General features: G+C 45.4%; 1 protein-coding gene across 6 annotated transcripts; it reads right to left on the bottom strand.

Moving 5' to 3' along the window:
* On the bottom strand, positions 1-25,279 carry LOC135904184 (uncharacterized). 6 transcript variants are annotated; one of them, XR_010565030.2, is made up of 8 exons: positions 25,024-25,279; positions 24,134-24,292; positions 22,377-22,560; positions 18,596-18,791; positions 13,367-13,640; positions 9,830-10,136; positions 6,194-6,545; positions 1-979 (listed from the first exon to the last, which is right to left on the bottom strand). XR_010565030.2 is itself a non-coding variant. In XM_065434814.1 (7 exons), exons 1-5 carry the CDS (start codon positions 25,102-25,104, stop codon positions 9,873-9,875), a joined length of 972 nt encoding a protein of 323 aa, XP_065290886.1. In that variant the 5' UTR covers positions 25,105-25,277; the 3' UTR covers positions 1-979; positions 6,194-6,545; positions 9,830-9,872. The 6 variants fall into 6 exon arrangements, 3 of the variants coding, with proteins under 3 accessions (XP_065290886.1, XP_065290887.1, XP_065290885.1); XR_010565031.2 differs by having other exon boundaries at positions 22,377-22,533; XR_010565032.2 differs by having other exon boundaries at positions 24,134-24,287.
* Positions 25,280-26,965: the final 1,686 nt, after the last annotated feature.

Below are 26,965 nucleotides of genomic sequence, written 5' to 3'. Positions count from 1 at the left end.
ATATGAGCATTAAAATATGTCTACTTTTTCACTGTCTATAATGAGGCGTTCAATACTCTTCTCATAAAAGGACATCAATTACTACTCCAAAGAGGCTACTGTGTTTAGATTTAATAGATTGTATATCGGCTCTTGAAGCATTTCCAAGCACTCTGACATTCATTGACGCAGTTTCGCTTTAAACGAGCCGTCACTGCATAAACGCATCTCCTGAAATACAATTACACATAACCCGAAGACATACATTTACAAGTGTTTTCACCTGGCATCCAATGATTACTCTCTATTGCGTTAGGCTCACCATTGCTTCACGCAAGCGGCATGACTTATTTTAATAGAAATGTTAGCCCTGTCACAAGCAAAAATGTATTTCGAAAGGTGGATAGAGTCCCTACATTTTCGCATGCCTCAACGCAAAATAAACGCCAGTTTGTCAATGTATAAAAATGCTCTCTTGGAACAAACAAGCTGTCAGTTCCATACAACGGCGATAACGGTCTCCTTTGCGCTTGTTCAAAATTGCCGTTAACCTTACAAAATCCTTTTCAGTTCATCTAATCCCTCTTATGATTCTCAAATCTACTGACGCTATTCTTCGGCACGCCTGCAAACTATGCAAAGCACATACATAACGTAAGTACCAAGCATTGCAGGGTGCGTAACACTAACTACGTACGGCACCAAGTCACCTTTGCAACCTGTCAGCTCGCGACGGGCGCAGAGTGTCGGTATTATGCCTGTCTCAACACAGGTCGTTGTGCATACGCCGCGATTGTTGGCGCACTGGCAGCGCAGGAAGTGGGCGTAGGTTGCGTCGACCTCGTACCTCAGCCTCCGAACGTCAGTGCAAAAGTGTTGCGTCAGGTTCAGCGAGATTTCTCGAGGCTCCCATGGTTCGGTGCCAGCGTTGTTGACGTATATCACGAGCTGGCGCAGAAAGGGCATGTCCCTGGTAGCATCCAATATTCGTTCGAGGTTTCTAAAATTGAGACAAGACAAGCAATTTTTCTCTTCACCTGATTTTATGATTGAAATGCAACTAGGAGAATGATTCCCAGCAACCCAGCAGTGAACAATATAAATGGAACATTGTTTGCAACAACAGTCACATCATTATAAAACAGTCACATTGAGCTTTGTTTTCTTTCAAGTACTCAAGTCCAAGAAAAAAACTTGCTTATTCTATCGCTGCGAGTTACCCATGCTATTCGTAGGCAGTGAACATATTTCCTTGTGCACATCGTTGGTTCAAAAATGGTAAAATAAACGTTCAATCGTTCAAAATTGTTCAACAATTAAAAAATTGTTCAACAAACAAAACATGCGCATTTTCAACACAACGTCCTCAATGCGTATGTTTTCAGGCAATTTCTTTGGAAGAGAGTCGGCATAACATGTAAGCAATATATATTTTTCCTGCATGCTGCTCGCTCTCACTTTCCATCTGCAGTCAGTAAAAGAGCGAATCATTGGCGAATGTCAAGTGTAATCGTTAAAATATTCTCAAGAAAATGGACGTTGAAATCTGAAGCGATAATGAAAATGTGGTACAATAATAGAGTCACCATAAATACCTTCCCATGAAAAAAACTGCAATTAATATAACTCATTCCTGGAAACACGTTACTGATACCAAAGTATCTGTGTATCCTACAACCCACATTAAGCTTTCTGGACGCATGGCGGTGACCATGACTACATAACTACTTATCCGAAGATCAAAGGTGTGGCGAAGTTTACTTCTCAAACCTCTTCGCTCAATCGCCTGACCCGCATTTAGAATACGAATGGAAGAAACGTGTAAAAATCATCTAGCTTGGAACGTGGATAGTAAGATCAGATGGACTATTCAAGTATTGTCGAGCAAATTACAGTGATTACCTTAAAATGCTGAGTACGATGAACAATTACAGTGACTTCGGGTGCGCCGATGAATAGCAGATTGCAAATACCGGTGTACCAAATCAAGCGTTGATGGTAGGGAGGATAAATGCACTCAGAACATCATTGAGCGACTTGACATATTCCAGGCCCGTCACCGGAAATTATTATGGCAATTTCCAGATCCACGTAAGTGGCTTTCGCAAGTCTCGATCAGTTTAGAAGATATCGGACGCCTCCTCAGTAGTGAAGTGCGGTCCTTACAGGGTCCCTGCGATTCATCAGCGATGTCACTGATTCAACGCTGGTGAAGATTTCTGGGCAAGGCTACAAGGCACAGATTTCTGCCGTGCAACACTTTCTCCAGCCACTACACTTTATTCGCGACAAGTACAAATAAATATTCTGCTGTGTATGAGGGACTTGGAGGTTTCACTAGATACGTACGAACGCTCGTCATGTCTAGAACTTGATGGATTCACATATTTTAGACTTGGCAACCTGGACCCGAATTCTCGACATAGCATTCTCAACTTTTAAAAGAAAACATGGCAGGAAGGGTCAGTCCCTCAAAGTAGAAGTAAAGCCAGCTTGTTCTACATTTACCTCCTGGGAAGTCTCCATTGGGTTCCATCTTTCACCGAACAGGAGCATTTGCCAGCTACGTTGGCAAAGTTATGAAGAGGAGGGGCAGTGAAGCACCTTCAACGGCCTCTTGAGAGCAACAAGGTCTCTATGAGCTATGCTTGTGTTCCAACGTCATCGATCAAAACAGATTGTGATGCATCTCGTGACGTAGTTGCAACGCCAGATACTCCTTAAACGTCTAACCGCGGTGCTATTTCTAGACCTCTGGGAGCATACGATAACGTGACTCATGAGGACACACGGTGCGCATTCAAAACTGTAGGGATTGGTGGTCACATTTAAAATTTAATATGCACATATATGTTTGAAAGTTCTTCGTCGTATCTGAAATGGAAGAACATTTTACCTGCGCAGCTGCTTAAGCTTTCATTCTGCCGTGGAGCGTTATTAAGAAAGGCAGCTCAGCTCGACACTGCGCTGCCTCGCGTCGCCTAGCAACCACCTGCGATAGCACCAAGATACGTAACCTCCTCGCGCCCCATGCGCGTACGGCGGAGTTGTTACGTCACAGGCGACTGAAGGCTCGGAACAGCCGGAGCGGCTGCACACATCTCGCCTCCTCTAGCTGCTGAAGACTGAAGAAACTCAGTATGCCCGAAGAAGAAGCGGCTTACAAGGAAGAGCACCATACTGCCAAGTGAACAGCGATGCTTTGCCGCCAATCTGAGCTGGAACACGCCGTCGAAGCTGTGGCTGAGATGAAGCGCTGCCGAGTCTAGGATTGTGAGTTTTAGTCCAGGGAACGCGAGAGTCACCGCCTGAACGGCCGGCGTCGTCGAGAAAGCGATGCTGGTCAGCGACTACTCGAAAACTTCCACGGTCAAGCCCGACGAAACACGGGGGGTGCATACGGCCAGCGCAAATTTCTGGGCATAGAGTCGCCAAACCGATGATCTCGATTTTCCTGCCAGAAACTACAAAAGCTGGCGACTGAATGTTGGGCGCCGCCGGGCATAGGTAGAGGGCCCGCGTGTAAGCGAGAATTTCAAACGCGAAGCTCGCAAATCCACGGGAGGTACGAACGGCCGCTTCCAGCGCGAATTACTCAGCATAGAGCTTGGGTGCAGCTATGGCGTATTTGACCAGCTCTGGTTCGATGTGAGTCTCTCCACAGTGAGCTTGGTGATGCCTACCGTGATGCCCTCGACCATGACGACAACAACGACGACCGTCGGACGTTGACGACGAGGAGAGGATCGAAGATGACTGGTACTGATGCGCTGCACATAATAAATTGACATACACGTCCGGTAGTTTGTATGCGGATATGGGGGGGGGGGGCGGAGTGGCTGGGTTTTGTGTGATTTGCCGGCCTGGCCATGTATGACCTCGCAAAAATTTTGCGAAGCTAACAAATGGCGGCGACGCCTAATATGAGCATAATTAAGCCATGCCTAACATTCTAAGACTTAGCAAAGGCTAGCAACGCTTGGTATGAGCCTAGCCATGCCATGCATCACATCGCAAAACGTAGCGAAACCTACCATCACCTAGTGGGAACCTAGCCAAGCCATCCATTACCTCTAAGAACATAGGAAAACCTGGCGACACTTAGTATGAACCGTCGCTAGCCATGCATAACCTCCCGAACCCACCCCCCTCCCCAAGGTACACCTCACTATTCCTGAATTAAAAAGCAAAACTGTTTAGCATGGAGAGGCGACAACGCACGAAGAAGAAACGCACAGGGCAGGTGCGAACATCCGCACCTGTCCTGTGCGTTTCTTTCTTCGTCCGTTGTCGTTGTTGGCACGGTTACATAATGCATTCCAAAGAGCAAAGCTGTGTTGGCGTCAACTGTGCTAGGAGAAGTTACCCTACAATTTCTACACTAGGGGCACTACGGCCCACTCCGCGTTCCTACTAACGGTTCTCTCAAATCTACGTGCTGAACACGAGCAGTTCACATTCCAGAAAAGCTTGTGTAAATCGATATCAAGAATCCTTGTCTGGCGAATGCTACGGAAACACAGCGTGCGACGCTTCGGTTGGCATACTATTGAAATAGCAATTATATGGGCATTCTAAGCGCACTTCCACCTTCGTTGTCGCCGTGATGTACAGTATGAAGGCCAAGTTGGATAACACCTTGGCTGCGGGCCATACACTTTAGTTGTAAGTGAAACAATGCGAGGTTCATCTGTGCGTGGTGGCTTCCACCTCTAGCAAGGCAATGAAGGAAGGTGGCGCGTTCTGCTCCGGTGGCCTGTGCGTATCGCGCAGCTGGGCGCGGACAGGCGGGCCCGATTTCGAAAACAATCTGATGAATACAGAGGCTAACTGCGCGGAGGGCTGGTAGCTCTTTGTGTGCTGTATTATTGCCGCTTTCTTCGTGCTGTAGCGAGAGGCAGCAAGAAGGTTGATCCGCTTGCTGCTGCTGTCACTGTTCCGCACGCCACCCTTTCGACAGCGATAGCCGGCGCTTACCTAGTGACCTCTGTTTATGTTTTCCTGTGCGCGCGTCACACCATACTTGCAAGTTAGTCAGTAAGCAAGTGTTTAGGAGTTTACACAGCCGATAAAACGACTATAGATACCGTGTATAGCCCTCTAGAAATTTGCTAAAGTAAATGAACCTTGGCCTTCCGAACGAAACTGCTACGTTTTTCTGTAGAAACCCCCTCAACTCTGCACTATTTCTTGGAATTTGGAGGCAGCAGTTTAATTTATACAAATCTATATAGGCGTTCTGAAACAAGTGCCACATGCAATGCAATACTACAATGAAACCATCAAGCAGCCGTTCAAGGACATCACATAATTTTATCAGTGGCAGCCGGTGCACTATGGTGACTTTGAAAATCATTCCGCTAACTTATCAGCCAAGTTTCCCTATGGTAGTGGAATATCTGCTTCAATTCGACTTGCAAGAGCTGGCGCAGCAGCTAGACTTCATTGTTTTCAGACTTCAGTCAATGATTTCCAAAAACAGTCGCATACAGTTCCCGGCTCCTGACTTAAAATAAGCTTGCAACCTGCGCTATTATTGTGTAAAGAAACTTGTACCGACCGTAGATTCATAAGGCGTTTACCAAGTCATATTCTTTCATATTAGCAGGGGCTGATACCACTACCTGTGGCAGACTTGGAACTGTGAAGGTACTATAGCACCTCTGCTTCTTTGGGTACGTTATAGTACAGAGAAGCGAGCGATGTGTATCATGTTAACGATACTGCACAGATGGCCCATATCAGAGATAAATATTTGGACAGTGGTAACAGTGATCCTGCGCAATGAAGACGGCAGTGCTAGTTGACTTCCTGAAGTCTGCAGACCTACGAGTTATGCTTTCATAGTAAAGTGTGCCACTGCAATTTTTGGTGCCAACTATAGATTCTGTGCTCGTTTTTCCCAATTAGGGAAATATTTGTTAGTGCCTATGTATAGAAATATTTCGTATTTTCTTCATACAAGGCATTGAACTCAACTTTTTTGATTGCCCTCTCAGCATTTGAGCGTGCGTGTCTTACTCTCTGTGACAGAAAAAAAGGCACAATAATTTCACCGTAGGTCGTGTAGTGGCGGATTTGGCAAATGTATGCGAAACATCCAACAAATCGTAATAAACGTTTCTCCCTTAAATTCGGCATGCGAAATCTTGTCAAAAGCATGGATAATTGGGGTCATACTTTTTTGAACACAAAGGAATAAACAAAAACCTACCTGTTGTTAATGTCCAATTCGAGACGAGCATCCATCTGAAGAAATTCACGGAACATCTCCTCTCCTCGGACGTCACGATTTAGGAGAGCGACGTCTTGAAAGCTTATATCAGCGTATTCAACCATTCTTAGTCGACATAGGTTACGCAAATACGGTAACACAAAGTCTATCCACGGGTCACGAAATGCAGAGACTTCAACGTCAATCAGTGCGGTTCCGTCTCGCAAACTGAAGTTCCGGTAGAAGTGTCTGGGTGAACTGGACACTGCCGAGATGCTCAGGGTCAAGCGCTGAATACAAACGTGAACAGCCAGCAGTGCCCTTGTGAACGTTTCCCATTCCGCAAGCTGATCTGCGAATAACAATGGTATGGAACTATTTCAATTCTCGAAAGTGTAATTGCTTCGAATATATGCGTATAATAGAAAACTCACGTAGGAACACAAAGAAGGTTTATGAATGCTAGCGGGCAATAAAAATATTCTCTTAGAATTCTCTGCCCAAATCATGACATTTAATCAAAGACAGCCGCAGCCTACAGCGCGTCTGCCGGTCTCATCGTCGGTCTCATCGGTCTCAAGCTTACGCGCAAGCTGTTCGCTATACTAAAAATGCATGTTTGGTTGGCTGGATATTGCACTTTCTTTCCCGGCGTTCGCAATATGTAGGTTTCAACTCTACTAACTCACCCTTGAGGCCTGTTTCATCAGGTGTTCTCCAAGGTTCAGTACATGGTCGTCAGTTATTCCTGCTCTATACTAAACATCTGCCCCTAGAAACCTCGGTTAAAATACCCCGTTTTACTTGTGATTGCGTTTGATATACAAAATTTCATCATGTTGTCCTTAAGAATTAATTTGTTGGCTTCTGCAGCAGGTCCAAAGCATGGGAAATGAATATCAACCTTTCCAAAACGGTCTCCATATCTTCTACACAACGCTAAACCCCTTCTTTCTTTGCTTATGCCTTTAACAATATTACTTTAAATAGGGTCTTCGAAATTCAAATATTTAGGTATTATGCTAACGAGCGATTTCTCATGATCGAAACAGATTCATGCCCGCTGTAACAAGGCCCTTAAAAGATTGTGTTATTTACATCGTAAGCTGCCGTCTTGCTCCTCAAGAAACTATACTCCTTACATATAAAAACCTCATTTGCCCCATCCGCGATTATGGCTGCGTTGTATGGAACCCATACAAACATTGTGACGTCAAAAAACTGGAATCAGTGCAAAAAGGCAGTGCGTTTTGCTTGTAGGAGATGTGACAAAGAATTTTCGCTGTCTAACTGTTCCCCTATTTGGTCTCGCTCCTCTTGCAGAGCGTCGCAAACTTGAATGCCTAAAAGTCCTTAATACATTAATCAATCCTCCTCGTCTCTGCTCTGTAGATAGCTACTTGACTTTTTCCGAAACCTCATGCGTGAGTCATCACGCTATAAATATGTCAACCTTTTATGCCCACACTGCTTCCTTTAAACACAGCTTTATCAGCCTACTATTGAAATCCGGATTTCATTACCGGGCAACATCCGTTCACTACAACTGAAACCATTCACGCGAGCTTGTTTATAAATGTTGTATGTTTGCTGTTCATCGCATTCCTGCAATAGTCTCATTGAGGTTGATATATGTACAAATAAAAAAAAATAGTTAAGCTATTGAACAAACTGAAAAACACCGATGAGCACTGAAATCTGCAGATAGAATTTTCGGCATGAAATACATGGGTATAGCTATGCAAGATATCTAACGCTAATATTACTGCAATAAAAATGGCCCAAACAGGTTCTTTGATCCTAGTGTGTCGTGGATAGTATGCCGTTATCATGCTGTAAATAACACTCGGGGCAAGTAGTACACACAGGGTGATCAAAATTAACATTTACTCATTTCCTAAAATTAAAATATTAATAAAAGTTCGAACATAAACTATGGTGTCAAGTCAGCGCGATCGTAGCATTCTTACAAGAGTAAAGCACACAGAAAAGAAAATTTGCTCACGGATATCTCGGAACACGGGCATACTAAAAGAACTCCAATAAGTAAGTTTTTGCGCATGTAAAACTGCCCCTTAGTTTTTAATAGAAACATGCCCTCTTGCTGCAATACTAAAAAGATGAATGTTTCATTTTAGTTATTCAAGTGTTTGGCGGCCTTTTCACTTTGTGTCATCATGGCGCCAGAACATATGTGCAGGCTTAGGTAGATTTGACGCACACCTCAGCTCCAAACTTAAAAAAAAAACTGAAATTTAATTTTGACCATCTGACACAAATGTTGCAGTGGTGGCCTCACCTGTTTTTCTAAGAGTGAGAATGCACGCCTATTCTCGAGGAGTATCATGAAAGAGTACGATATCCGCGAACGCGTTATTTCACGCAGTTCATGTTCACAATTAAGCAGACCAGCCTGTGAGCACCATATTTAACATGATTGCCGGACCTAGACGACTTGAGCAAGAACTTAGTATAGGCAAACATAAAGAAACCTAAAAGTCGAAACGTATTTATTACTTGAAGCACGTTTACACTTGATGCTCGATTTAATTGTCCATCAAACTTCTTGGTTTTATAAACCTTCCGCTCACAAGCAATTAATTTCGTTTATTTGAGCGTAAACTTGGCAAGACTTACACTCGTGCAAAATCTTTCAAACATCTAGTCAACATACCTTTCAGGCAGCATGTGACACGTCGTTTACGCTGGTTGTGCAAATCGTATCACTCAATAGGTAGGGGAAGGAGTGCTAAAGCGAATTCACCGAAAATGAGCCAGGTCAGGGTGCCCGAAGACCGAGTAGAAAGGATGGGCAATTAACCCATACATACCTCAAGGTCATCAAAATAAACTTGCAGAACGTAGTAATAATACGGTTGCGTTCTCAAGCCAAGATATATTAACAATTCTTGGCGGGAAGAGCAGATCAGGCTCACAATCACTTTCTCTTTGATGCTGTCAGATTTGCTGGGCTCGGGTGACTAACGGCTTGACAGGCGCGCCCACGGCCAGCCATTTCATGCACGACCTCTCGCGGCCGCTCGTCGAAGGCTGCCAGGTATTCGAGGGAACACACAGTGCGTGGCCGTCCCATCTGTTTTCTAAATGTGAACTGAACCCAAACGAAGCCGGCGTACCTCTCGCGCAATGCTTCGTTTACCGTGCAGGCTCGGGAGAGCATTGAGTAGGGGGGTTACCAAACTTTGACACTAATGTAGGTAGACGTATTTTATATGATTGTCATACGTTTGGATCGTTTGATGACAATACGTGCACACTCCAAATATATTGGTGTGTTATTTACACCGATCATTTTTAAATGTTTGCCTGGTTTTTAATATGGTGAAATAGGCATTGTGCAGATAGTGAACGATGAGGCGTAGGAAAAGTGCTCAAAATATGTTCGCATACATATCCATGACATGCCACTATTATAGAACAAGGAACGTAGATTTAGGCACGAATACTGCGAAATGCTGCTTAGTATTCTGGCTCCCGGAGGTGCGTGTAGCATATGCGAAAGATAGAAGAACGCACATAGCCTCATTCGTGGCAATGAAACTTTGTAAAGATGTTGAATATTTCTCAATTTCTGGCGCATTGTTAATGCAATTGGTCGTTTTTTCAGCTCCTTACGTGTTCCTTCCGCCACTCCGGCTTCGTCATTGGCAAGCATTAGCTACAGGCGGCAGGACCCTTGTTCCAAGACTTCGAGGTCTGGTGGAACGCGCACTCGTATGCTTGCTTCGTTTTGCTGGCCGAGCGTCATCCTTCGTGTATGTGCGCCGACCAAGCGTTCCAAACTCGGGCCTGCGATACGCTTTCTTGCGTTCGCAGTGGGGTCCCGAGCGTTGTCCTCTCTCGCCTGCTGTGAAGAAAGCGCACCGTCATCTGGTGCTCCAGAGGCGCCGCTTACGTTTCTCTTCCGTGAACTGTGTGCGCCCTGGAGAGGAAACGTATACGCTGTTCTTGAGCAACAAAAGGAAATTGGTGAACAAAGTGTGACAGGCACGACGTTGCTTCAAGCATTTACAGTAGGAAAAAGTGCAGCCTTCTATATTAGTTTGTGTTGTTCTGCAGAAACAGATATGGAGCTCTAAGTTATAAGCCACCTACTGGTGAATTCTTCATCGCCCTGCAGTCACAGTTTGGCTGAGAGACGATCTATTGACTCAAGAGAATGCCGACCAATGCAGGTTTTTTAAGGAGGACGCTTGCATACTCTCCACGCCTGAAGCCAGCCGGTAAAGGCTCATTCACAACAGGCCAACACGACACCATGTTCAGTCTGCTGACGGTCAGCCGCAGCGTTTTTGCCTTTCTGTCAGCGCATCTCGCACTATGCACCGACGCCGAGCTCTGAGCCGACCATCGGCAGATTGTCAGTGTGGGTACAGTGTGACAAAGGCCGCGACACGAAAGCAAAACGCTGTTGCCGACAGTTGGCAGACCGAAATTGGTGTCGTGTTGGCCTAGTGTAAATGAGCCTCGAGCATCGCTTGACGTATTCACAAAGCCTATGGGAAAGGCATATTTTTTAAGCATGCATGGTATATATAACCACTTCTTTTCAGGCATCTAGCTGTCGTGACTGCCCGACGATCACCAGAGGCTTCATTTGAGCACCTCACAAATAATTAAAAAAATAAGTATATCACTATTTATAGAAAGCAGCACCCTTATTTCAACAGGTGACCTATGTATTGCAGCATCTGTCTGAAAAAGTATCTAGCGCACGCTGGAGCTAAAATAAGACATATCCGGTACGAATAGTGAATGCGACATCATCTGAAGAAATGACTTCACAGTAAAAAACTGAGTGGCCTTCCACTCTGTGAAGACTGATGGTCAGCGAAGTTGTTTGTGTGGGTCCCTCAATGGCGAACTGCACCTGCGCCACGGGTCAGCCCCACACTGCAGTATTTCGGGATCGGCCCACGTATGGGGAATTTCGTGTCTCCACGCCAACACGACCTTGGGAACATAGCCCTTAAGAGCTTCGCTATAATTAGCAGCAACATTTGTTACATCTTCGTCTTTCTAAAATAATTGGTGAATTAATTAATGACGATGACAAACGTGGCAGCAGTGGCACGTGCGTGTTCGCGTCAACGCACCAACGAGCCAGCTGTGCAAGAACATGACGCTGGAGCTAATCGCGATGATGATAGTTTTGGTTTACCACACGGTTGCGATCCTGGTGGAAGTAGCCCTAAAGAGCTTCGCTGAACCATTGTTTGAATTTTGCCAGCAGCATAAAAAAATATCACCATGCCTGGACTGCGGCAGCCCTTTTCAAGAAATAGCCGCAGCGCTAATTGCTGTCCACCGGCGTCGTTCTCACTTTAAGTGGCAGCCATAGTGTCCAGCAACCAGTGCTACCAACCACAGGAATATTTCCCCACATATAAAGATATGTAGCACAATTTAGGGAAATTGGGGATTCCTTCTAAATCAAAGAATATTTTGAGTAATGAGAAACGAATGCTTCGAGGCCGCGACGACCAATACGTCAAACTGCTACCGCGAAGACGTGTCTGTATTCTTGTGGCCACAAGTAATACCCGCATGACCATGCTAAGTATGACTAATGATCCTGGTGCAGAGTAGTGCGGGTATCTTGCTAACTAAACTACAGGGTACGGATGCCCTGTCTTCAACCCCCCTCCCCCCCAAATAAACAATAGAATAACGCGGTGTCAACAGAAAGACAACCAGCACCAAGAACGATAAGCCAGTCGCTGCGGTGAGAATCTGTGCATGCATATGCTAAAATTTAGAACGAACTGGCAAACGACGCAGCAACCTCGACAGAGACAGCAGCTGTGACGTGTTAGCCCGAGTTCTCGCATGTAGGACAGAAAAAAATTGCCGCGTATTTTAGTACTGTGAAAGACATTTACTGTAAAGACCTTAAGCACGTAATTATGGATGTGCTCCACCGGTACGCTGCAAATGAGACATCTCATTGCACATGCTTCACAATTTTACAGAAGTGTGGTAAAGTCGCAGATTGCGTTGTCATTCGTTTTCCGTTGTGGAAGGCCGGGCACCCATTTTCTGTCCAATTTGAGAAAACGTTCCACCTAATCCTTATTTTAGATTTAGGTGCATGTTAAAGAACCCCAGGTAATCGAAATTTCCGGAGTCCTCCACTACGGCGTGCCTCATAATCAGAAAGTGGTTTTGGCACGTAAAGCCCCATAATTTAATTTAATTTTAATCCTTATTTTTTTAGGTAGAGCAAAGTATCAGCATGCGGATGTATTCTACTGTGGGTATGGAGACTTCAAGCGAAAGCATTTTGTCAGCCTGACAAACTGCAATGGAACATCATTTCACTTGAGGGAAATAACTTTTTTATTTCAATATTTTGATATAGAATATTGAAATAATTTTACCAAGGTATTTGCCATCTGCTTGCGTGACACAAAACGTATCTTTACACAAAGCATGTTGACAAACTAAACTACCACATCTCGCAAAAAAACGTAGGGAAATCAGGTAATCTTTACAAATAGTTAGGGGGAAACAAGCTTTGGAGGCTGGCACTATGGCAATCAACACACAGTAATAGGCCGTGCAGTGCTCTTAGGCCTCTTGTCACCGATATGCCTTGTTGCACCTATTGCGATTTAAGTGAGCTAAGTCAGACCAACAGCACCCGAAGATTCAAGCAGCTACCACCTTTGGGCGATGTATATTATGTTCACATACGGAATGCTACAATTCATGCAAGATGCAGATATAAATCTTTTATTTCACTTTCTTTTATTCTTGTGTGTGTCTTGGGAAATGTTTAGCGAAATATGGAAAACAATTGATAGGATTATAGTATCACTAGTTTGGCCAACAAGTAGGGGTGTGAGGTTAAAGTAAAAACATGTAGACGGGTGAGCTTAACACGTGACGTTGACGGTTTCACTCGTTTTTCGACATGAGTTATGCTTAAGTGAGCGAGAATCTTAAGAAGGTCACTCATTCAGTCTACATTTTAAGTGCTTGAATAAGATAGCAGATTTCTGCAGTCAATACGGTGCCTTTCATCAAATCGTGCGTGACAAAATCGTACACAATTTCATACGCTGCGACAGAAACAGATGCTTTACCATAACAGGACCTGGCCACTATATCTTTTGTTTGCGAATTCAAATTTCAATCGTGCGTACTTACGAGGGTTCCATTCAGAACTGTGTTGGTAGTGGAATCTGATGAAGGCTCTGGTAGTGGTACGTCAAGGGCTGAACGCTGACAGTGTTCACCATATAGGGTGCGAGATCTCAATGCAGCAAATGTGATTTCACTACTTTCATTGAACATGATGACAGGTGAGAACGGCTGTGATGACCCTGCAATGAAAAGACGCTCTCCTTCTGCTGACTCACGTGCTTCCGACAAAGCAGCCTGCGGCTGTCCATGCGTGTTGATGAGGAAGTTGAATAACGGCCTGAAAGTAAAAGTTATATTGTTTGAAGTGCTCTGTAACTGAATACTTGATGTTCAGTCATTTTGCATGACTGCGCACTTTGTCTGCTTGGTGTACGCCTTGCTGAGGTGGTCTGAATCTGTGAAGTGAAAAATGTTCGTTCTGGAGTTCCTCCATTTGGAAATAAATTGAAAGTTTAATTGAATGAAATTGAACATCTTAGCAACTAAACCAAAGATAACAGGGTGGTTTTAAATCATGCTAAAATTAAGCTTTCCAATGAGGAGACTTTTCGTACAAAGACAGCTGCTCTTCTGACTTACTAGGAGCGTCAACGTAACCTTTCGAACATTCAATAGGCGTGGTGAGTGGGCGAGTGGAGTACTTAAAATGTATTTTTGCACATATCTTTTTTTTGTTTCTCTATGATTGATGAATTTCCATTGACAGTGGTATTCCACTTCAACAGAATAACCAACATCCCTTCTGGTCCTTTCATGTCTAGGTGCTATTATTGACTAACATTATCAATACGACCTACAATGACTAAAACGTGTTGCACATTCCGCATGAGATAAATAAAAAAGACAAGCAAGAGCTATCCGGTGTCAAAGAGCAAGCACTCTTGCCAAAATGTCGCCGTGAAGATTTCCGGACCAAAGTGCGCAATCATTCCCGCACAATATAGCACATGCAAGATCACTATCAATTTATTGTTGTTCATTCACAGCTTTCCGCAATTTCAGCAGACAAGGCTATTTTTGGTATCTTAGGAATGCTTCTGAATGACGCAATAACAATATTTCTGCATTTAAAGCTTTTGTAGGACGTGGTGGGAATTTAGGCTTGTTCTAATGTCAGCTATTCCTTGCCCTCCAAAGTTCTCTAAAGATAAATTATACTGCGCTAGGATCTGCCATTTTCTACAATAGAGAAAAAATTGTCTTTTCTTTTGAAAGCGAAACTAAGACGTAAGACACGTTGCATATATACATGACATATACTCAGTGCCAGGCACGTACCCAGGAATTTTTGCCTGGTGGGGGCAACCCAAGGTAAGTTTTCTATGCAAATTGGATGGGGGGGGGGGGGGGGGCTTACTAGTGCAGATGTGAATACGGCCCACCATTCGCGCCAAAGACGCGTAAGCCCGCAAAATAGAAATGAAAAAGGTGTTTCTCACAGTTACGCTTGTGAGATACACCTCTCCTGTAGGTGGCAAACAAGAACCAAATGAAGTGGCCTCGCACAGGAATGACGCACAGGAAGAATACCGCCAAGAACAAGTAAACCAATGAAAGTGGAAAATAAAGATTCCTTGTAGCTTTTTTTTAATTAGATCTGGAAGAATTATAGAGAAATATGTATTTGCGGAAAAATCAGAGTTCTTTCGGATCCCTCGTTTACGGCTCTACCAAGTTATGTGTCAAAACCGACTAGTATTGTTATTTGGGAAGTTGCGTAAAGAGGCGCCGCCAACAGTCCCGTACACCCGTGTAAAGCGCAGGACCTACGGCTCTAGACATACTGCACCCACTTCGGAATGTTAGAAAAACCCCCACATAAGCACAGCAGAGAAGTATTTGACGGCTCGACTGATAACAGTAGAAGAGTCATTCAAAACACACTGAATTATTCTCCCCTTTCGGTGGATTTTTCTCCACTTCCTTCTTCAATAACAATTTTGGTCCCCCCTAAATATTTTCTCAAACAATGGTTTAATTTCGTAATTTTCTTTTCCTTCCTGTATGGCTGTTGCCTTGGCTCTCTCCCCTAGTAGACTGCCTGATTTCTCAACTCCTCATAAGTCTTGCTTCCAGTTGGCAATTTTGCACAAGACTGCTGTACAAATAGGGAAAAACACGACGAAGCAATGAATGACAGTCATATTCCTTATGGGTATACAGGTTATTGCAGGGTTTGATGATGGATGTGGTTTCACATAATTTTATTTTCTACGTTATCTAAGCATATCGCGGTTATATGCTTCCGAGGATGTGCCAGCCTCGCTGTGAGCCATCGCTCGAGGAAATAATGAAGCAAAGAAAAAGTCAACCGCAACTGGCGTTTTGTCCAGCTGCAACTCGTTCCACGAGCGTATAGACCAGCTGACTGCGAACCGAATCCTTTGCCTGGTCCCTGGATCAGTATAAACAAAGATGATTGAACTAACAAAGAAACAGAGACGCGCGTGACCATTGTGTTGATGAGGACAGAAAATGTTGATGGCGAAATAAAATACATAAAGGAAAGAAAGGTTTAAGCCATGTCTGCCAAAAGATGGGGATCACTGAACGCAGCTCGACTGAGTCGCGCGGCCACCGAATCGATGAGAAAGCATGTGTTTACACCCCAGGAGGTACCGATAACTACCGCCATCGAAAAGGACTGAAAAAATTGGAGGACGCTTAAGCTTCGCCTTCAAGAGTGGGACGCGACAGCGTTCCCGTCGACCCGCCAAGGGGTATAAGACAATGCGCTACGGCACAGCAATCACTTACGATGCGCCCCGCATCGGACTTAGCGCCCACCTATCACGCGGTGAGCGTCGAGCAACGCAGCGTTCGGCGCGGCAACTAAACGAGCGCCTGAGCGAACGGAACGAACCAAAGAACTCGGTGTCTCGGAGGGGAAACGATCTACGCCAGCCAAACGTCGCGATCGGCACGGGCAGAGAGATAGATAGTAATCTAAAGAAAGGACCGGGAGCACGGCGAAGCGTCGTCAGGGGAGAGGGAGTCCCGCGACGCGCCTGGCAGCGGTCCCAATGCGCGCGCGGCGCGCCTCCTGTCGGGGCAGCGCCGTACATTGAGAGGAGAGGGTCTTCTGTGTTTGCCGCAAGATGGCTCTGCGTGTGCGGAAAGCGCAGAAGAAATGCAGCGGAAACGCACTTCGTAATTGTGACTTCTGTACGTTACATGTTCATAATTACCGATATACACCGCAGTATAACTTTCCACGGCTCGTTTCGAAGGCAACACCGCATTCACTAGAGGCGCGTTTGCACCGCTTGGAAGCATCGAACTCGTGGCTGAGTGGTAGCGTCTCCGTCTCACACTCCGGAGACCCTGGTTCGATTCCCACCGGGCCAATCTTGGAAGTTCCTTTTTATTTATGAAGCGCCTGCCGTGATTTATCGCTCACGGTCAACGCCACAAACGCCGACGCCGACACCGACGCCGACGACACCGGCTTTTCTGCGACACGAGCTCCTTAACGCTATCGCGTTAAAAGGCAGCAAAATGTTGACCACCGAATAGCTGACAAGTCTCGTGATTGATTTGACCGTGCTTTGGCAATGTGTGTGAGTAGTGGTGGCGTGGAAGGGGAGGGGCGGGGGTTTGCCGCCTAATTTCAGGAAGGGGAGGGGGCGGGCCTCTCTACATTCTCCCTAATTACGCGCCAGCTGATTGAAGTGTTTGTGTATTGTCAGGAGCTTTTATTGTCCTGTTTGCAGACGTGTCGCACCAAGCAGTTCGAATATAGAAAGTCTTATGTTTGTTTTCGTTGTATTCAAGATATTGGTGCATTTTTGTAGACCCAGCACAAGAAAACAAACGCCTTCATTTTTCAATGCTTTGTAGCATGTGTCGAAGAGAAACTAAATGTGGTTTACTCTTTCTTTTTTAGAGCGCAGCTCTTTGGCGTCCGTTCCTGGGTTTCGCGTCGGCGTTGTCGTCGGCCTCGTAACCAGCTCCGCCCCCCTTTCATCCCCCCAGCGCTAGCAGCGACCTACTGATACCGCTGGATGCCGCTGACGCCGCTAGAGAGTCAAGATAACGTGACTGCATAGAACACCGTCGCCGCCATGCAGAAAGAGGAGGAAAGGGTCCCCCCCCCCCTGGTTCTTAGCGCTGCGGAAGCGAGGGTATCATATTGTTTGTGTCGGCATCGGCGGCGTTGTCCCTGAAACCAACTCCGCAGCTGGGGTTGACTCACTATCGGCGTCAGCGGCATCAGTCAGTCGCTGCTATCTCTTCCCTCCTCCCTTTATCGTGTTGTCCGCTTGCTGCACGCGCTTCTGGCCCCATCGTTTGCCGCTGGGTGTACACGCCGCCCCCCTCCCACCCCTTCCTGCGAGTCTCCGGTTGTCAAAGCGCCGGCTCGAACTTTGAAGTTGGCGAACTGTGCGCCGCAAAGTTGCCCAACGGCTTGCTGGTAGTAGCTGCCTACTTCGCCCCTACCGCACTCACGAAAGACGTCGTGCACTTCCTGCAACTCGCATTAACCGTCCATCGATCCACACCGATGTTAGTAGTGGGGGACTTTAATGTTGACATAAAGACAAACAGCAATTTCCTAACACTTATGCGGGAGAACATCCCGTTCCTCTCGCTCGTAACGCGTCCCACGGCTGTGACAACCTCGCGAGGCACTTGTATAGATCTCGTCTTTGAGAATCAAGCATTGGTGTACCAAGTCGAACATATATCAGTCTATTTCTCCGACCACAAAGCTTCCTTCATGACTGTCAAGAACTGTTAGTGGAGTCTTTGTTAAAGGAATACGTGTGAAAAATAAAAAAAAAAATCTGTGATAGCGCATACATGTGTTGCTCGATTTCTTTGCCTCAATCTATCGAAAAGGTGAAACAGCTTATTTGCTGCGCTCAAATTTCGCCTTAGGAAGTAACGTAATCGTCGGTAATTTTTTGGTTACAAGACTACAGAAACCAGCCAACAAGGGCAGAGAAGGAATACGTTATAATTATTCCCTGAAAAATGAAAGCAGACAAAGTTATTTGCTCTATGTGAAGAGGGAATGCCCAACTTTCGTATAATACGAACCTTTCTACCTATAAAACATCCCACAGTGGTTGTGATTTGATTGTTTGTATTTTGAAACATCTTTTTCTCAACCTTAGCACCTTTGTTTTCGATGTGTACTAGAGATACCTTGCAGGCGTGTAACTATGCTGCCTTGCTACTTGTGCCCTTTTTTCTGAATCCGCTACTTGAAAAAAAAAAGCGACGTACCGCACTCGCTGTAGGGCCGCCAATATGCTTGTTGGGTGGAACGCCGTCATTGCAGCCGCGTGAGCTGCTGAAAGAGCGGTGCTGTTCTCGTACGATGACTGCGTTACTTGAGAAGCTGGGCTGGACGGAGGCTCGACGACGTCGGAGAAATCAGGCAGGGGTTCTGGAGCAGCACCATGTTCATTTGACGCGATACCTATACCAGAAACAGGAGGGAGTGCGTCAGAAATGATATATTTGGTGCCTTTCTGGAGAAACATTTTCTTTAAATCATTGGAAGTAATATTTACGTAAGCGGATTGCCGAACACCTTAAATGTGTTTTCATTATTGTAGGAAATATGGGCCTTCAGGCAAATTATTTATTGCAAGCGATTATATCTAGGTAGTGTGTAGTTCTATTGCCTAATTAAATAGACAGCAAAAAATGTTAACGATCTCATGTGGAGCTGTAAAATTGGGATAAACAAATATGTTTTTGTTAGGTGTTTGCTTACTGTAGCGGCGCGATCATCGTTGGGGAAGGCGCCAGCATCCTCCTTGCACGCCAAAGCAAGAGCAGGAGACGCGGCTTAGAAGAGGAAAGCTGTCCATCAAACCGTTCAGATGTCTGCAAGCTCTCGCACGACAGCGAGCACGTCCTAAAAATCTACCATAGTGGACATTCGGCGACGAACACGCCCTGAAATTCGGTTGTGCTATCACAAACGCCATTTCAAACAGCGCATACATTTTAGTCACGAGACTACGACAACCACAAAAACAAACAAAAGGACTGAAAAAACTATCTAAAAAGATTACGCCTAGATGAGATATCTGCGGACCGTATCGCTTGAAACATGAAGCGTCTACATATGTATAAATTATAGAAATTGGTTAAGTTTTCTGCAATGTTCAGCCTGCTCCGTTCATCTCTGGATGCCCAGATTGTCTGGATATTGCCAGTTGACAATCTCTGAAACTTCACGACATGCGCCCATGTGCCGGAACCGCAAGCATGTTCAAATATTTTTTTTGTGATGATCGGACAAAATTAAAGAACAAACGGCATGCAACGCAGAAAGGGTGCTGTATAACATAAGCATTTATACATTTTACCGCAAACTTCCTTCCAACTTTAAAGGAGTGTTCCATTCATTAACATAACACCCATATAATGCAGCCAGGTAATGAAGACGAAGTGCTTTAAATGCATATGCCATTACAATTGAGTACCCACCCCTCCTTCCTTACTAAGGTTGTTAACCGTTCATTGACAAGTGTTGAATACAAGCAACACATCAAAAAACATTAATTTCTTGCCAAGTTTCAGTATTGAGTACGAAGTTGTGGCTGAATGTGCTCGGCTAACACTGAATGACCGGCAGAAAGCGTGATTTGTTGGTTTGGGGCAGAAACATGGTAAGAACAAATTTGCCATGCGACTCGCTTGATTTTTAAAGCATGGTCAGAGGAGACAGACCGATGCAAGATCTCCGGCTGCAGTTATGACGCGCATGGGATGTAAAGCAAATGAAGTTTACACCTACAGTTCGTCTACGATGAGAGTTGCCTGCCTGTGCCTAATCCAAATGAGAACTTTCGGTGCCTTGGGGTGAAGCCCATTTCCAGTTTCCTGCCTGGGGTTTCCCCCTTATTGCCGAAAGGATTTCCGCAAAACATCCTTTGTTGTGGCATTTTTTATTATGCTCATTCTTGAAGTGTTTTGCACGATATAGAAATAAAATAAATATTTTTGGAGGGGCGTTGATATGTCTCGTGCTTAAGAGATTATATTTCTGCTGTTATTCGACAATATATTTGAATAAGATGTTTGCCGCTTGGTTACGTTGGTGGATTCCGATGAAGTTCACAGCTGGCTGCAATGGCAATGTTCAGCATCTGTGGGTATGAATATGCCTGTGAGAAAAAAATTATTGCAATGGCTGGTAAAGTAGCTAATGATGTTTGTATTTTTTCAACAGTGTACAGTAAAAAATGTAAAAAGAAAAGTACCCCATTCATTTCTCTGTCATGGACTTTTCGACTAACTTTTAATGTAAGAATGCAGGGCACTTTGCAGACTAGATGTTGAAATTCTAGGCCTGAGTAATTAGCATGTAATTATGTCAGCACACCAACTATTAAAGGTAGCATATTTATCCCCCAAATCAATCATATATTTATGGGGTTTGGAGAGACCCTGCAACTGTTTTCTTTTTCAGACTACCATATTTGTTTTCTCTACTTCAGGCGCTTTGAACAATGAGTAGCAAAAATAATTGTGGTACTTGAGGCACGCAAACCGAAGTTATAGGTCAGAGAAATTTCAATACGCACCCTTAAGGGAGAGTTCAGGCTAAACTACACGTAGGCTCGGCGCCACGCGCAAGCTCGCACCCGGGTGGGTTGCGGTTGTCGTGCCTCACGTGGAATTCATCCTTAAAGCTGCAAGACTTGGGCCAGCGTCCGCCCACTTTGCTCACTATTTTTCCCTCCTTAGACATCGTTTTGTGTTTTTTCAAGGCAGCCAGACCATCGATATTTGTCTGAAGAAAATATCTGTGCTCACGCAGCAATTTGATGTGTATGATTTCTTCCGCACATTATCCGCATGCGTCTGCGCGGGAACGAGCTGTTGCGCACAGGCAAGAGTACGTGTAAAATGGCATTTACCTTAACATGAATTCTCACGCCTCTAGACAAGTCCACCCATATAGCACAAGGCCTGCGCACTCTGCCGGAAGACGCCGTGCTATTAGGGCCCACTGTCGTAGCATCAAGTGGGAATGCTATTGTGCAAGCAGCAGTGATTGTCACCCCACCGCTTTCATCGCGGCGGGCACGGCAATGTAAATGTTCCCCCTATTGTCATGACGTCACGAAAGAGTGTAGAAAACTTGCGATATCTAGGTGTGGTTGCTCGGGATGGCACATTTTACTATCTCTTGACAACTTACTGTGACGTCGATTGCAGAAGGGCATTAGTGGAAGCCTGAGTGTCATGCTTGCCCCCATGCTTGCTCAACATGTTGATGGCGTTTCTATGGCTTCCGCGATATGTCGGGGCGAGTTCCGTTCTCGGAGGCCGGGGTGTCAATAATATGGTTACAACTACTTGCGCGGTGTGCCCGTCGGCACACCAAAAAAGCTCGTAATGTTAATGTGTCGTTCCGATGGTTGTAACACGTGGCGTGGATGTGCAGTGCTTAAATTTATTGTAAAACCCCAAGCCGTAGTTTTTTTTCCCTGCAGGACTCGCAATATCCTTCGAACGTAAATTCCAGCTTCCGTCAAACCTTCGATTTCCGTATGGCGAATAATATTCTCGCCTGTCCTAATGAACGCGGTGTTGGGAAATGTTTCTAGTAGCTTCACTGTACACAGAAATACAAGTATTGCTAATTGTTCTTTTTTGTCCGAATTCCAACAATGCTATCATCATGGGTGATTTTTCCAACTACAGCCGGTCATTAGGCCATCGGCCATCTTCAGTTTCACAACTCTCTACCCAGGAAGGCAAACATTTGGGGTCTTGATAATTTAATTATGGGCTTTATGCATGACACCAATAATATAAATTAGAGGCAAGACATAGATGGGTGGGGGGAGACAATAATTCTGGCTACCCGGAGGTCTTTAACCTTCACCTTGTGATCTTGATAAGCTTCCGTCACTGCCGGGACGAAATGCACGGACTCGAGCTAAGCGCTGGAATGCCATAGCCACTCTGCTTTAGTATATGGGGGTTGTAATACTGCAGTGTCATCACTGAGAGGAGTGACTGTGTAAACACTACTTACTTTGTTCATGCACGTTCCGATTGCCTACCACCGCAACATTGTTGATGTGCTCTTGATTTCCCGATGAGGAAGTAATAAACGGACTCCTCGGAGGCCCTCCTTCATAGGCATTCCGTAGCAACCGCTCACTGTCGGTTTGCGTAGGCGAATCGGAATCCTGCGAAATAGCGCTTGTTTCACCAACCTGCGAGAAGCCGAATGAATGAATGAATAAATGAATGAATGAATGAATGAATGAATGAATGAATGAATGAATGAATGAATGAATGAATGAATGAATGAATTTTTGATGCCTTATGGCGCAAGAGCCAGGTATGGCCAAATAGTGCCATGCCCGTGGTAAGGAATTCGCAGTATAGTTATGTGTTCTATGAAGTTGATGTCACGTGGCTATAAAGGGGCCTTAAAAATATTTGCGCTAAAGTGCGTAAAATCCATGCGTAGTAAGAGTATGGCGATGGACAAATGACGTGTACTATGAGTGTGAAGATGTTTTGCGAAAGAACGATACGATATACGAAATATGTCAGATGCAAAAATTCACTGCACACTGCTGCCTCGTTAGAGCCTTTCAAAACCAAGAGCATGCAGGAACGTGCTGTACAAAACAATTATAACAGGGGACCACCGGAAAGAGGATGCACTACTAATATAATGGACCTATACATGGGGGATAACCCCACTAAAGAGCTGTTCTTGACCAAGAAACATAGCCGAGTGAACTGGATACAATAGCAATATGCAAGAGCAAAATGTTTCTTTCCCTCAGGTTTGGCCACCCGGCACCAGGAGGAGGTTGGAAGGTCATTTCCAGTGTGTAGAAAACTATGAGTGCTAATTGTGTGTCCTATTCTCAGACGAATGAAGAGGACATAGGTTCGCCGCGATCTTGTTGCGGAGGGCCGAAAACGTAACAGTGGCTTTATCACGCCTTCATGGAATTGAGCGACCAACTGGCCGCATAATGACAGGATCTCAAAACAAGAGCCTTTCTGCCACATTGTAGCAGTACGTGGACTTCCAGGCGCCCTTTGCCCACTGGCGGCGAAATATTACTGCTTGCCATGGGGCCCAAATAGGGTGTTTCATGAACCAAACAATGCACATCGTCCTGTACAGGTGGCCGACTGTTAAACGGTACAACAGTAACGCGCTAGGGTTGATTGGCCGGGTGGGCGGCGCCTGATAACGGCGCAAAGTGACGAGATTGAACAAGTTGTAGCTGATCTCGTCAATTCGCAGCATTGGAAGCCGCTCATATGCCGGTCAGCCGACCCTCGCGCTGACCTGCTATAAGATCGGTCGACTGTACGTCATTTTACAGCAAATATGTAGTGCAGTACCGGGCCGACCCGCGGTGCAGGTGAAGCTCATAAGAACAGATAATACACTTTGACTCGCGTCGGCCATGTCTACGTTCGTACCGCTTTCTCTTTTTCAGCGTTCCGACGGCTTCCGTATCTCCTTTCCTTTCTTTCCGGTCTCCCTTGTTAGCAGTCCCGTGAGCGTGCTACCCACCAAGACAGCGAAGCGGAGCGAAATGCGAACCATCCTAGCGGCCCCGATGCCGCCAACTTGTAACGTTACCCCGGATCAACGTCCATGCTTCAGATGGCAGTTTGTAGGGAGCAAATTTTGTGGGGCCTCACTTGTGCGTGACTGGGGAGTGCGCGGAAGTGCGCGTCTGTTCTACGTGCCAGGTTTCGTTAGTGAAAGGTGTCGTTTCAGGTTTTGCAAAAATACATGGGTATGCTTACCACGAGGGTGCTTCAGAATCTTGCGAGGCTGAACATCGTGGAGGTGAGACTAGTCGTGCCTCTCCTTTCATCTATGTAAGTACGGCGTTTGACGCACGTCAAGGGACAGGTCACCATTAAGGGGCCCACATACTCAGCTTCGCTGCTTCTTAACCTTCACTGCGAGGAATGACACCGAAGTTTTCAATGCGCATCGGGAAAGGTGTGAACAAGCGAGTAACTGAGGGCAATTCTAACAAGGCCAAGTCCACCTTTATCACACAACAGCATCTTCCTTCTGCAGGCACCTCTGAGAAAGCGCACAGTTTATAGCTGAGCCAAAGCGAACTTCGCAGCCGCACTTCGATGGGGGCAAAATCCGAAAATACCCGTGTTCTTAGATTTAGGTGCATGTTAAAGAACCCCAGGTGGTCCAAATTGCTTGGCTTCCCACTATGGAATGTCTGATAATGAGATCGTGGTTTTGGGAGGCAAAACCCCATATTTATGTAATTTATATTTATTGAATATTTCAATCGCTACTTACTAACAGAGTGACCATACGCGTAGGCATTTTCACTAGAAGGGCAGTATTCCACATAGCAAAAAACGCAATATTGCAAAGACATCGCCCTGAATTTTTACGTGCAAAGTGCTTTTTTTCACAGAAACGCTTCGATAAATTGCATGCTTCTTATCTCAGACGTTATTGTTACAGGGCAGCTTTGTTCGGTAATATAAGCAAAATGATAAGCAATGTTGAATATGCGCAGTTCTTGAACATAGAAAATTATGCATGTCAGGAAAGCCGGCCTAACATTTCTAGGCTACCGACACCAAAAAGATGTCCTTACAACAAAACTAATCACCGTCGCCAAGAAAGCTACATATAGCCAAGTTCCGCCACTTGCCTGCGTCCTTGACGAAGATTTCGCTTGTGTAGGTGCATGATCTTCGAAGACAGCGTCTACTTGATCACCATCGCCTGGCATATTACTCCGTCGTTCCCACGGTGGGTTTGTGGTTCCGAGCGTTCGAGTGGATCCTTAGTAAACCCGTACCCTTCGTTGCTCGGTCTGTTCTTGATATGGCACTAGGACGACTATATTGAAGCGCATGTTTGAAAAGTCACGTGTCTCAAGAGTTGTTACGACACATAAACAGGCCACGCATACGCTGCTCGTGAAACGCCGAGGTAATATTATTTCGCTTTTCATGCACCTTCTACTCGGATAGCGGAAAGATGCTATCAATGTTTCCCATATAATCGTGAAGACACGCATTGATATTGTAGCCGTCGGCTTCGCATGGCCACAAATTTGTTTCCGTCATATATCCGCTCGCAACTACGTTTTACAAAATGCGCGTGGAAGATTCGTTAACTCTCGATAATATCAACAAGAATAAGCTTTAGAATAGTTAGCGAGTGCGGCTTGCTGGTTTGACATCATTTTTCCAAAGGGGTGCGAAGAAGCGTAGACGCAAAAGGGGACCTGGACAGGAAAGACGCTCACTTGTAGCTCAGCATATTTGCAGGACAAACCATCAGGAACATTAATGCGCATGCACTGCCATCGAGAATTGTGAAAAAGGTTACGAGTGTTGTTGAATATAAAAATCGCCTACCAATGACGCATGCATCACTTTATCAATAATGACAGCTAGTATAGATGATAGGCACAATGCCACGTATAAGTAGACTGACAGAAATTGTTCCAATAAACTTAAGAAGAACATAAGAGGAAGGCATAAGAGGAACAAAAACTGTGAAAAGAAGCACATCAAACGCCTCGTCTCCTGTTCTGCCTAAGTGGTATATGCGGGCGTTCTACCAAGCGGGAAAACCGGGAATCTAAGGGATTTTGAATAGCTTTGAAAAACTACGAAAAAACTCAGGGAATTTGTGGTTCAATCCGGGAAAAGTAGCTGTCAGTTTATTGAAAGGGAACGAAAGTCGCCCTATTCTGGCTCGAGCTAAAGAGAGGAATCGTAATGAATTTTCTGTGACGCCGTGCCGTCATCTGGAGGACTTGTGCAGTCAACGAGCGATTTTCCGCACGGCCGATTTTTGTGAAATGTCCGATAATGCTAGCAGATTCGCGGCAACACCACGTGCCCCATAGAGTCAACGTATAAGCAAGCACCCGTATTATGAAACGCAAGAACCCTTCGCCTGTCTGATTTTCCGTACTTTTGGAACGACCGCCGGACCGAAACGGCATTTATCAAAGCCAACACCGCCGTTTTGATTATCTCGCCGCCTCGAACCAGCGCTCTCACAAACATATTCCCTGGCAGTAGTTGCCTCCAACGCGGCAAAACTAGGCATAGCTGCGGCGACCTTGGCTATTAAGCTCCTTGCCAGTTCGGTGCCGTGTTTTTCATACAAGGAATTCACCGCAATCAGTAATGGCAGTGACTCGGCCTGTGTAATCATCGCGATTGCCTTCGAAGCTTAGAAAGCATGCACGTTATGTAATGCCGGTTCCTGATACGCAGCTTTGCCTCACTACAGGCATCTCACGAGGTGAAGTGCACTTAAAGTATTGCGGTGAAGCTTAACATGCGTGCGGAGGGACAACTGGCACGGGACGCAGTACGTATTCCATAACATACACGCATGCACTCACCGCCTCCTGTAATGTACGAGCATCGATATGCCTAATAAATATACCCTCACTTCCTTCGGAGCTTTTGCGGAAGTGCCTATGAGAATTTCAGCACCTAAGGGCAGTAAAAGGCTTGCATTCATTATTTCCTCAGCCGATATGATTGTTCGGACGTTTTTCTGGCCCCTAGGGAGAAATAAAGATTGCACGTTGACCGTACAACTGACCAAGAGAATGTTTCGAA

The sequence above is a fragment of the Dermacentor albipictus genome, chromosome 10 (assembly GCF_038994185.2).
Source record: "Dermacentor albipictus isolate Rhodes 1998 colony chromosome 10, USDA_Dalb.pri_finalv2, whole genome shotgun sequence".
NCBI lineage: Eukaryota > Metazoa > Arthropoda > Arachnida > Ixodida > Ixodidae > Dermacentor > Dermacentor albipictus.
The sequence above is the reverse complement of the archived record's forward strand: the minus strand, read 5'-3'. Positions and strand labels throughout refer to the sequence as shown.